The 12,870-nt window shown below is 45.3% G+C and overlaps 1 protein-coding gene across 8 annotated transcripts in view; it reads right to left on the bottom strand.

Annotated features, from left to right (window-relative positions):
* The window catches only part of FAM204A (family with sequence similarity 204 member A), a 34,373-nt gene extending 23,672 nt beyond the window's left edge, over positions 1–10,701 (bottom strand). Inside the window, exons 1-8 of one of the 8 annotated variants that reach the window (XM_008270593.4) lie at positions 10,547–10,605; positions 9,822–10,002; positions 8,522–8,835; positions 8,250–8,334; positions 4,847–5,088; positions 3,991–4,078; positions 3,828–3,858; positions 3,549–3,648 (exon numbers count right to left, since the gene is read on the bottom strand). In XM_008270593.4, coding sequence (XP_008268815.2) covers positions 3,549–3,648; positions 3,828–3,858; positions 3,991–4,078; positions 4,847–5,080 — 453 coding nt within the window. In that variant the 5' untranslated portion in view covers positions 5,081–5,088; positions 8,250–8,334; positions 8,522–8,835; positions 9,822–10,002; positions 10,547–10,605. Of the gene's footprint in view, positions 1–3,548; positions 3,649–3,827; positions 3,859–3,990; positions 4,079–4,846; positions 5,089–8,249; positions 8,335–8,521; positions 8,836–9,821; positions 10,003–10,546 lie in introns of all 8 variants that reach the window. The other 7 variants (XM_051824212.2, XM_008270592.4, XM_051824214.2 and 4 more) reach the window with 7 other exon arrangements.
* Positions 10,702–12,870: the final 2,169 nt, after the last annotated feature.

The following is a 12,870-nucleotide window of genomic DNA, read 5'->3' as shown; positions in this document are numbered from 1 at the left end:
CCAGCAGAAACTCCTGGCTCCAGGCTTCAGACGGGCACAGCTCCAGCCATTGCGGCCAGTTGGGGGGCGAACCAACAGATGGAAGAACTCTCGCTCTCTCTGCCTTTCCTTCTCTCTGTGTAACTCTGCCTTTCAAATAAATAAATAAATCTTTTTTAAAAAGTCTATTCTAAATAAATTCCCACATAGATTCAAGATAATTATTTTATGATCTCAGAATTATTAGTAAGTCCCAGAACTGCTGCCAGAAACACAGTATTATAGCTATATTTAATACAAAGAACATAAAACCAGCTTTGGATATTACGATGACTATATTTAAAAACACAAGTCTCTCAGTGTGCTCTGGAAGCCAGCGACAGCAGTGCTGTAAACAGACATTCTTGGCAGCTTTCCAAACAAAAAGACTGCACAACAGACAAGATTAAGAAGTTTGCTTTGTTTTACCATTCTTGAGGGCTGCATGAATACAAAATAAAACGGCTCTGGTAGAGAGACAAGGGAGCAGACCTGCCTCTGCGCCAGATAAGTAAGATAACGGACTGAAAATCCACAAAATTTCATGATCCTCTCTAGATGGTGAGGGCAGGGGCTACTATCTGCTGGACTCAATACCTACTCTTAGCTTTTATCCTTGTGCCTCGAATGTGGACATTCTTCGAAGTTTATTCACTGTGGATTCACAGTAGGGACTTTACCACAACAGCAAAAAAGGGTGATCCCAGAAAAATGAATGAACCTGGAGCATGCAATTACACGGAACTTCACGAGAAGAAATAATCGGGCTCCACTAAATCCTCCCTTCCCTCTTCGCTTGCATTCATTTGTTGAATATTAAGTGCTGGCAAAACTCTGGACAGATAGAAGCCTGGCCAGCATCGGTTTCCTTGTTCAGAAACAGCCACAACTTCTTATCCAGGTACCATTTAAAGACAGGAACAACCACTGTTAGGAAAACATAGTTTTCATAACATAGATCTCATAACATAGATCTCATAACATAGATCAGGGGTGATTACAAAAGAACTTAAAAGAGGTCTTACATTTTCCCTTAAACAAAGATCTCTTTTTAAAATGTTGCTTAAGACTTAAAATTTTATTCTAGAATTCATCAAATGCATAATGTGAAACAGAACACTGGCTCCTAAAAGGAGTTGCTTTAAAAGATTATGCACAAAGAATCCTAGCATCCTATATTAAATTAACTCCACACAAATTCCAAGTTCTAGACAATGAAGAAGTTACCCATACTTAACCAGTATCAAGAAGATACAGTTTCATAAGTTCAGTAATATTGAAATTCTAACAAAGACACATGGTACAAAATTCAATTCTCCTTAGAAAGGCTAAAATTGTTCATTTCATGGCTTTGATTTCACTAAGAAACAACTGAGACAGTCTAAAGTCAACAATGTTATAAGAAAACATACACATTCTGCAAACAGCTGAAAACCAAAAACTATCTCACTCACAAGTAAAAGTTTACAAATACCTCCTACAGAACCACTATTCAACCACTCACTCTGGGAGAGAGTAACCTGGACAGTGGCTGCGACCCTACAGCAGGTCGCCGGAGAAGGCACAGGGGACGCAGCGTCGCCTCCCTGGTGGTCTAGAGCGGACTGGACAGACAAGCGCAGCCACTCCCGCGGCCGGGCCCCTCCTCTCAGCCCACCAGAACTGCAAAGGGAACACGGCAATCACACTTTCAAATGGCTACCACCCCTTCTGCAGCGCGGCCAGGAAACCCAGATTGTGGTCCTGAAACCAGAGTTTTCATTCCAGCTTTACCAGTGACCTTTCTTTGTAGGAACTGCCCCCCTTGGACATGTGCAGGAAGGAGACTGCTCCACAGCAGGGACTAGCTGCCACAGAAAGTGATCCTGCTTCCAATTCCTCAGTGTTCTAGGGACTATTTCTGGGCAAGAATTCTTTGCAAAATTGAAATAAAAAAATTTACATACAGAATTTTGTTGTGACAGCATCCATCCCAAGAAGAATTTAAAAGGAAAGGTTTCTTGTGAGAAATAGCAACTGATTAGAACACAGCAAAGGTTTCTAAATACACACAACGAACTGTGAGTCAAGGAGTGTCCCTCCATACACACAGAATACAATACACTGAGCTTCACCTAGCCCCATGCACCCTTGCCAGACCACTCGCATCTGATTTCCAGGTTCCCGGAAACTGTGGACACTGTCCATGCACTGCAGCCTTTACTGAGTTCTACAGACGGAGAGCTCCCCACGTCCACAAGTGCCAAGCTCACACTCACCCTGAGCCCCTATCTCATTACACCAGCCACCCACTCTGAACCTGTTCTCCAGGCAACACACCCATGCTCCAAAACAAAATGCAGACAGGCTCCACTCTAAATCTTCCCCTCCCAAACCAGCATCACGCTGCGCACTACTGCCCAAGGCACAACTCTGCACACTCAGTCTTCCTCCTTAATGCTGCAAGCCCTCCCCACCACCTTACATGCAACCCAGAGGCAAACACTGCTAATTCTATTTCTCTACTACGCCTCAGATCCATCCATTGTTCTTAATTTTCAGTAGCACCATGTTTGTTTGGTCTACCATCTATCTCGCGCCTAAAACAGTCTCCTATCCATTCTCTTACCTACTTTCGTCCCACCTGCCATCATTCCCCATATAACGGGATGATTTTTTCAAACATAAATCAAACCACTCCCTTGACTTAAAACCTTTTAATGATGCTCTTTGAATAAATAATGATACACTTTGAATAAAACTCACTTCCTTCCTACACCATTTGACTTCTTCACACCTTGGTCCCTGCCTACCCATCCCCTGCCCTGCTGACTCCATTCCAGCCAGGCTGGTTTCTTACTCTAATGTTGCAGAACGAACCTGCCCAAGGATGCTGCCCGTGTTACCAACTCTGCACTGGCGTTCTCTACAAACAGGGCTTTCTGCACATCCTACAGGTCTCAGTGAGATGGTGACTCCTAAGGCCTTCTCTGGGCAGCTGCCATTGCAGTACAGCAGCTAAAGCTGCCACCTGCAAAGCCCACATCCCATATGGGTGCCGGTTCATGTCCCGGCTGCTCCACTTCCCATCCAACTCCCTACTAATGGCCTGAGAAGGCAGCAGAAGATGGCCCAGATGTTTGGGACACTATACCCACGTGGGAGACCAGGATGAAGCTCTTGGATCCCGGCTCTGGCATAGTCTGGCCCTGGCCACTGCAGCCGCTGGGGAGTGAACCAACAGCTGGAGGATCAGGATCTCCCCCCGACCTTGTAACTCTGCCTTTCAAATAAATAAATCTTAAAAAGAAAAAAAGAAAGGCCTTCTCTGAGCACCCAAACTAAAGGAAGGTTCCCACGTTTTCATAACAAACTGTTTGTTCTTTTGCTTCATAACATTTTAAAATGACGTGTAACTAAGAATTTACTTATCACGTCTTTTCTGAGACACAATCAACATTTTAACTTTTCAACTGAATGAACTGATGAGGACAAGTACTTTAGGCAAGACTCCTATGAGGTAACATAAGATCCAATAAAAAAGATCTTACTTTTTCAACTTTTTTCTTTTTAACAGGGGGTTCAAATCGATCATTGACTCCAAAATACTGAGTAAGCTCCTTCCACTGGGTTTCATTTGAGGACTGTTCACTGCAGAGACAGAATTAAATTTGCTTTGTTTTACACAAAATGTACTCATTTTAATTGGTTACTACAATTATATTACAATACTAGTTGTCATGTCTAATCAGCTCAAAAAAAAGTAGCTCAACAATTTGGACAAGTCCTATAACATAGCCTAGGATAGACAACTATTAAATTCTACCTACCCATGAGATTCTTTTTCATTCTTCAATTTATCTGAAAAGAATTCACAAAGTGTCAATACTTCAGTATTCAACCATTACTTCAAAAGTATGTTTTTAAAAAATTACTGAACTCAGTTATACATTAGTATTAACACTACTAATCACCTGGATTAAAACAAAATACCTTTTCTGGAGCGTTTCCTTTTTTTCCCTCTAAATTTTGAGGTTGAGATTTTCTGTTCAGAATGTTTTTTATGCAATTCTTGAAATTTCTATGTAAAAGTAAAAAAAAAAGTTGAGAGGCAAACACACATTGAAGAAAAATATGCATTTAAAAATAACAAATGGGGACCAGCAGTTAAGCTGCCATTTGCCATTTTCAAATCCTGGCTGCTTTGCTTTCAATCCAGCTTCCTGCTAATGTACCTGTAAAGGCAGTGGAAGATGGCCCAAGTGTTTGGGCCTCTGCCACACACATGGGAGACCAGGATGAAGTTCCTGGCTCCTGACTTCAGCCTGGGGCTGCTGGGGCCACTGGAAATAAACCATCAGATGTCTGTGTCTCTGCCTGTCACTCAGCCTTTCAAATAAATAAATTCTAAAATAAAAATAACACATCTGTTAAGCAATAAAATTATAGTCTGGTATTTATAAAGTATCAATTTAATTAAAGTGGTTGAGTTCTTGAGATTCTGTTCTTCAAGTTCTTACAACCTAAGTTTTGTTATTCACTGGTTTTGAAATAAATTATTTGATAATCTAAGTGATACCCAATGACTCAGATAGATAAAGACAAAAATGAGGATACAAACTCCTCATGTATCATGGTAGGCAAAACAGCTAACCATATGTACTGATTTTTTTTCCTTTTTCTTTTTATGAAAAATAAAACTAAAAGCAAGAATCTAAGTGGCCAATGACTCATAAAATAGTAAAAGTATTCTGAGTCCATCTTCCCTAACTGTTATATCCCAAGAAAACACATACATACACACACACACACACAGGCTTTAATAAGGATAGCGTCAGGGAAAACCTACATTCCACATGTTTAAGGGAATTCCAGAAGGACACGTCTCATATGCATTTACAATCGTCTCTGTTTCAGCTTTTGGTCCATCTGTGGGTAAATCTGAGATTTCTGTGTTCCTAATAGTCCCATCCTCTTCACCGTCTTGGGAGTTAAGTCCAGAGTTATCTGGTGTGGTTTCATCTTCAGAATTTGACTCAACATCACTTTCATTTAGGCCAGGAGGCAGCAGCCCACTCCACATCTTTTCTTCTACAGGAAAAAGATGAATTTAGACATATATATTACATGAGTAGCCATGAAAATGATTTTAAAACCATTAAAAGACACCCAGGAGCCTAATAATTACACCAATGACTTGAAAACAGGTACCTGAACTTCCTTCTAAAAAAACCTAAAAACAGAGTAAAACTTTCATATTAACATATTTAAAATCTTGTATAAGTAAAAAAAAGTTTTACAGCAGTTTAACAAGCTTTTTAGAGCACACACCTACAGATAAGTAAGGAAATTAGGATTTGATTGTCTAATAAAGATAACTGTCTAAAAAAGTGAAATTCAGTTAAACATTCTCAAGAATGTTAACAGTCTAACAATAAACTCTACAGAAAATTTAAAAATTAAAATATTACACTTCACGCTGTATCAATCAGAGAGTAAAAGAAAGTGACCGTTTCACTGCAAATGAATGCAGAGAACTTTCAGGGGAACTTATTTTCTAAGGAGCTGGAAAACAATTACTTCAAATATTTTGAAGCTACATAAATAGTAGTAAGAAAGACGTCTTGGTTCTAAATTTTATACTATTTGCTAAAATAATACCAAACAAAATACAGTACTTACAATTTAACAAACATGCACTGCTTTGGTTCTGGGTTGTTTTGTTTTGTTTTGTTTTTTGAGTGATAACACTATAGTTAAGAAACCAATGCTAAAAGTTCAGGGCTCACTGTTAGAACAATTAACCATTGTTAAGTTGATGAAAGTGATTTAAGAAATGAGAGTTGTACTCATCTGCTACAATTATGAAAGCTCAGTGCATTTTAGCATACATGCTGAACCAGCACTATATCCTTCAAAAGATGTCTACAATCCAATCCAAAGTTGGTTGTCCTGCCCATGATTTACTACCATAAGGAGTGAGACAGGAGCGCAATGTGTTTTCGGTGTTGTGTCCCACACTGTGATTAACCCAGGGAGCAAAGATCACCCTTCTCGCAGAGACAAAGGCACCAGGGGGCTTGCACCACGCTGAATAACAGATTCCTGTTCTTTTTTAAGGACTCCTTGCCAGGTCCAAGGAATGAGGTCTTACTTCTGTGGTACTGGCTCAGCCTCATCAGCGGTTGCTTCTCTGAAATAACCTCAGCAAGTTACTCTCTTGGCTTTTTCAGGAGTCTGGCATCTCACCACTCCACAGACTACCAGTGAGGAAATCACTTCAGATCTCCGATCTGCAGCGTCTTTATCTGAATTCAAGGATCATTACATTGCTTGTAGAGTTTTCTGAGGATTAAATGAGGTAAGCGACGCAAGAAAGTGTTTAGGAGGTCCAAGGGGCTTAATAAATGTCAGGTGCTTTTTGCTCTGTTTCTCTGACCACAGCGCATGCTTTCACTTCTATTATGGGTGGCAGTGTTCAGAAGATAGCTTAGAAGTTTCTATTATTTGTGCTGCATTCACCTAGCAATTGACACAAATCATTTACTTCCTTGGTTTCCATGAAGTTTCTATAAAAAAAAATTTGGTATTGATTTTCTGAGTGGAGTAATAAAATGAGAGACAAATTAAAATAATGGAGCTTAAGCTTCCAGGCTCCTCATCTGCACAGTTTCTTTCAAAGCTCGGAACCTAATTTTCTACTCAGAATTTGCATTCCTTTTTTTTCTTTAAAGAAAATTACATAAGCTCCAGCACCCAAAAAACCTCGACGCATTCCTAAACAAGGCCTGTGGATTTTAAAGGTTGCAACAGAGGTAGTCCTGAGATACTCTAACAACATGAAGGACATCCTGTAAAAATAAGCCAATATTGGAAAACAGAAGTGATACTATTAACAAAAATATTTCTACTCTTCTGAGTAGAACCACTCCTTTACTATAGTCAACTACAACAGGACTTTGCCATTGACATCCCTGTAGGCTCATCGTCCATTAAGAACTTAAGAACAGCAACAAACCGCATGTTTTAGCATTGCTGGGATCCGTCAGGAATCACTGTTTCCTTCCTTGTCCCAGAACCTTCTACATGCCTGCTGTGTACCAGGCACTCTTCAAGACCTTGCGGTCAGAAGCACATACAACAAAAATCCTTAGCCTCATGGAAGGACGCATACCCACACACAGCAAATTTATGTCGGTAGTCAGCCTAGACCTTAGGTGTGAGTGTTCATGAGATGCACGTGCCCCAAGGGTCTCCTGCTGCGCACTGCTTCAGCCTCTCTGCAGGGCAGTCGCCCACGCAATGGGCACCCAAACGTGCTTCCCTCTGCGGAGCTGTCTCGCGGCCCCCCAGGCTTCCTCATCAGCCTCGAGCAGTTACCACTTCTGATGCTTTTTGGACTCTCAAATTTATCCACTTTTAACTCTGCTGATGAAGACCTGTCCTCAGTATAGCATCTGCCTAGTATAATCTACAGAGAAAAGTGGAATCCACTTCCAAATCCAGGAAATAAGGCAAAATTCAAATAAGGTTGTTCTGAACTCATTTCTTGGAAATCTCTCAAGCCATGTGTCACTTTCCTGTGACTTAGGAAAGAAATAAGACGACTCTGTAGGCGCCGATGACAGCAGGTAACGGCTGCCACTCACAGAGTTGTCCGTCAACCGTAAATCACGACGTACGAGTGGCTGCTTGGCCACTGCACTTGGGGTTCCTGTTTGCAGTGTCTCCTACAGCACGCACGTCGGTCACACACTCTGCCCCGGTACCACATCAGGCCTCTTGTTAGTCCTGTTCCGGTTGCTCTTAAGGATGAATCTCCATTTCTTCCAAAAGTCTCTTACCCATGCCTTTTAGACTGTATCTTTTAATTTTTTTTTTACCTCTTTATTTTAAAGCAGATAATCCCACATTGCCCATTAACTGTGAAAATCCACTCAGCCATTCTCAAGGGATATGGAATACCAGAGAAATAGAAACTTAACATATTTAAGTGTAGCTATAGCCAAATGCATTTAACAACCGATATAGTAACTCATAAGCTTTCATTTTTCATCCTGCAACTCAAATAACTGCAAATGTAATCATTTTAGCTCTGAGGAAAATGTAAATGATTCAGAATCCCCCTTTCTCTCTGGTTTTGAATATCACTTCTCCATCTCATAGCCCCTCCATCCACCTCCAGAGATAGGACTTATTCCATCCCACAACTGCTCTAAAGAAACATCCTGCAAGCGCTATGCACAACACACCTTTAGTCCTGGGCTCACAGAGTTTTCCACGCACTGGAAATATTCATGTACCATCCCAGTCTCACTAGCTAGGCTCTTTTATGCACTGGAAAACCAACCATAGCCGTTATTTAGCACACTTGGGCAGAAAACAATGCACAGCACAGGGCACAGTTCAGGGTTCCTAATCTAAGGTCTCTACCAAGCCCTATAAAGACAGTAATGGTGTCTAAGCTAATGTCAACATTCAAAGCGCCCAACATGTTTTACTCCTCCTCCCAGTGAAACATCACCTTTAGCTGAGGAGCCCCAAAGTCGGCGAGGCAGTCCGCATTCTTCTCCACGTGCTCACCACAGGCTCGGATTAGGAGCTGTGGCCTGATTTTCACAGGAGAGGCAACTGACCGACACGTTTAGTCAACACATCTCTCAAAGTACAGAATCCACCGGGATAGCAAATGATAAGAAAGGGGCTCTGGGCTGCGCCAGGACTGAGAGGTCCTGGGTAGAGGAGACACTGGGTCTTGAAAGCCAGGAGATGGTTTCCAGTCCTGGGCAACAGGATTAGGGACAAGCAGTTGTATCTGTCTGGCTCTCCACTCAGAGGCTACAAAACAAAAGTTTAATCAGGAGATTTGTGAGATGTCTCTCAGCTCTAAACTGTTTCTTGATGATCTTAATATTCTAAGTGCCCAAATACCCAGAGTAGCCACACTCCATTCTCTCCCAGCCAGATGCAACCCTGATGAACCTCCCCTACTCAGGGGATAAGGTCTGTGTCTGGCCAGCAAGCTGGCCGAGATTCTGCACCTCGGGACACCGAGGTGGGGGTGGGGGGAGCTCAGGCACAGTAAGACACGGAACTAGAAAGAGAAAAAGGAGCAGAGCACTGGCTCACCACTAACCCTCCTGACAACCCGCACTAGGAACTACTACCTTACACCCTTTCTGTGGATGAGGCAACTGACGTGCCTAATACATTGCCATCCACTGATCCTTAAAAAAAAAAAAAAAAAAAGTAGAACTCTATGGCTTTAAATCATTCACTTTTAGAGGGCAGAGCTTTCAGCGGTAACATATTTTTGGAGACAAAAATTTGAGAAGAGTGATTCTAGCCTGTAACGAGGGCCTTGTTAAAATTTGGTTAAGCACACTTTCGTCTGTACTTATACAAGATGTTATACTAGATTGCATGCATCAAAGTGACATTCAGGCGCTTGAATTTAATCTCATATCTTCTGGAATACCAGGCAACCTCTGATCGCCAAAACCCATAAAGCATAATCTAATTAGCTCAATGGGTAAATGTTTCCTGGCTTTAATATTCTAGAACTTAAATTCCATTTTCATCAAGCTGAATTATCTTCTTTCTCAAATTCTGTATTCAGTTAGAAATGACCACCGAAATCTGAATCTTGTCTGATCTAAACTTAACCTCACCTGTCCAGTTATCAGAAACCACCACTCACCAAGATCTGATGATCTTGTTAAATAATTTACACAAAAATCAGTTTTTCTGATTTGGAACTGGCTACATAAAGATTTTTCTTTTCTTTCAAGCATCTTACATCAACATGAACGCGGATGTCCCACCTGCTTTTAGGAGATGCGTTCCCTTTTGTTAACAAGTTACGGAGAGCACACCTGAACCACAGGCCCGGGCGCGGATTTCAGCTGCCGGCCTGCTCACGCAGACGCCCCATTCGTTGGGCAGGACCGTGCACGCAGGCGGAATGCTTCCACTGGACTGCTTCGTGCAGGCTTGGCCCCCGACCTTGCTCGGAAAGACAAGTCGCCAGTGGCCTTTCAGGGCTCGTTCGACGTCCATGCCGCTAAGCACTCACAAGGTCCGGGGGCGCCAGAGGGCGGCTCCGCGAAGGGACCCCTCCGCCGCCGCCTGCACCCCCGAGCTCCGCAGGCTCCCGGCGCCAGCGCCCGCGGCGGCCGCAAGCCGCGGGACTCCGCCTCGCGCCTCGGACGGCGGCGCTCCGCCCGCACCGGAGCTGGTTCCCGCGGCACAGCAAGGAAACGCCAGCGCGTCTCCGCCGGCCGCAGCCTCCTCATCCCCCTCACTCTGGCCGCGGTGAGGCGGACGAACGGACCCTCTGCCGCGACGCCCCGTCCACACAGCGGAGGCCACCTCCGCTGTCGCTTCCCTGGGCCCAGGCCGCAGTTTTCCTAGCCCGCTCCGGGCAGCTCGGCCGAGGAACGGACACTACCCACGCTGGCTTCCTCAGCTGCCCTCCTGGGGCCTCCCGGACCCGTCACGTCGAAGCCCGCGCCCGCCGGGAACCGGCCCCGCAGTAACCCATACTCACCGGTCAGGAAGCGGCCGACTGGCAGCCATCTTAACACCCCGTCAACATTGCGCCTTCTCATTGGCTCCGGCCTCTCAGCCAATGGGCGGCGGCCGCTCTGGCCCCAGGGTCGCCATGGCAACCGGCCTCCCCCGGCCTGGCTTTCCAGTGGGACCAGAAGAAGTGGTTTCTTTCTTCTGCCTCCTCCTCCTCCTCCCTTCTTCGCACCGTTTATCTGGTGCTTCCGAAGGCTTTTGAAGGCTTTGTTCTCTTCAGTCCCTGCGGTGCGGCCGAGGGAGGAAAGTGCCGACTCCGTCCGTCGCTGCGGACGCTCTCCGGGCCCTTGGGCTCCTTCTCATCCATCTTCCCCCCGGCCTCCTTGTTTTCTCTCTGCGCCCATTTCCGGAGCGCCGGCTCGGTCCCAGGCCCCGCAGGTGCTCGCCTGGCGCTGGGGTCCCCAAGTTGTCCCGCCGTGGGATGGTCCTTCTTCGGCAGCGCGTCCGCTTTCTGGAACAGTGCCCTGCCACTTGTGAAAGTAAAACCTCAAAAAAATAAAATTTAGCAGCGTTTATTTGAGAAGAGGACTCACGAGTGGAATAGCACCCTGAACCAGTAGAGGCTCAGAGACCAACAGCGCTGCTCAGGCGGCGCTGATGGAAGTGGTGATGTCCCTGCGCCCCCTTCATGCCTAAATCCTACAAACCTGGTCACGGAAGCAAAGCTGAATGACCTAAGGGACTGTCTGAACTCTGGTCAGATCTGTCCAGCTTCTCCATAGGTTTCCTTGGATCCAAATCTTTAAGGGAAGAGTGTGTGGAAGCAACAAGCATTGGGCCTCCTAGGTGCTGTAAAATTAGTGTAGTTGGGCTGCCAGACGAGACACCTCAGACTGTGAATTAAACAACAAATTGACTGCAAGGGAGGTTCATTCCAAGATCTCCCCTGGTAGCTGCCACCTCGCTGTGTGTTCAAACCGTTGTGGGTCTCGGGCCCTGGGCTGGGCTACTCCAGGCTCTGCCCTCCACAAGTGGAAGAATTCAAGGTGGAGGCGTATAGGTATGCAGAGGGCAGCAGCAAAACACAAGTGCACATTGGAGGATTGCATGCAGGAAAGCTTCACAGAGAAAGAGAACAAAAAGCCAAAACACAAAGACCCCCAACAAGTTGGGAAAGAGAGAGACAAGGAGGGAGAGAGAATGAACAAACAAGAACACAAAATACAAAAACTCTGAACAAGTTATCCCCTGCCCTTTTATGGGGGTGTAGTGGTGCGCCCCGCGGCGGCAGCAGCGACAGTATTTGGGGTGGGGCTTCATTGAATTTTAAAAAAGCAGACTTTGGGGAGGGGCTTTGGTACCACTCAAGTCCGGTCCCTTTTCGGAAATGGCGGGAAGTGCCATGGCATCAGGTGTAGGATGGGGGGTGGGAGTGGCGGCCATGAGGATCTTATTGCTGACACTGGAATGACCTACAGCTCATTGCAGGGACACATGCTGCAGCTGTACTGGTCATTTCCAGCTGGAGTGAGTTCTACATGTGCAACCTTATGGAACTTGCGGTGTTGCTACATGGAAATGTGAGGGGGCTCCGTGCTACATGCAAGGCCGCCTGCGAGGGGGCACAGAGAGGGAATCTGCGTGGTACAGACCCAACAGGCTGCCATGTGGGCTGGCGTGGCCACAGCTGCTTGTGCCAGACAGGACCAATGCACAGGTCGCCTGCGCCTGGGGCTGTCATGCAGCAGGTTGACCAAAGCTATGGAACCGTGAGTTGGCTGTCAAGCCGTGGCTGGAGCTGCTGCACACGGCAGTGCGGACTGCAGAACCTCAGCTCCTTTCTCGAATGCTACCCACCTCCCCGCAGAAGCATGACCTCTTCATGTGTACAGGTTGCAGGAGCTCCCTGGCATCTCTCTCTCTCTCCCTCTCTCTCTCTCTTTTTTTTTTTTTTAAGATTTTATTTATTTATTAGGTAGAGTTACAGACAGAGGCAGAGACAGAGAGAAAGGTCTTCCATCCTCTGGTTCACTCCCCAAATGGCTGCAACGGCCGGAGATGCACCAATCTGAAGCCAGGAGCCAGGAGCTTCTTCCAGGTCTCCCATATGGGTGCAGGACTTGAGCCATCTTCCACTGCTTTCCCAGGCCATAGCAGAGAGCTGGATTGGAAGTGGAATGGCCGGGACTCAAACCAGTGTCCATATGGGATGCCAGCGCCCCGGGCAGAGGATTAACCTACCGCACCATGGCACCAGCCCCTCTGACATCTCTTCTTAAGAGGACACTAATCCTATTGGATAGGGCCCCACCCTTTTGACTTTTTTTTTTAACCTAATGTACTTCCTTA

Source organism: Oryctolagus cuniculus, chromosome 15 (genome assembly GCF_964237555.1).
Source record: "Oryctolagus cuniculus chromosome 15, mOryCun1.1, whole genome shotgun sequence".
Classification (NCBI taxonomy): domain Eukaryota; kingdom Metazoa; phylum Chordata; class Mammalia; order Lagomorpha; family Leporidae; genus Oryctolagus; species Oryctolagus cuniculus.
Note: the sequence above shows the minus strand (reverse complement) of the source record. Positions and strands in the feature narration are given on the sequence as shown.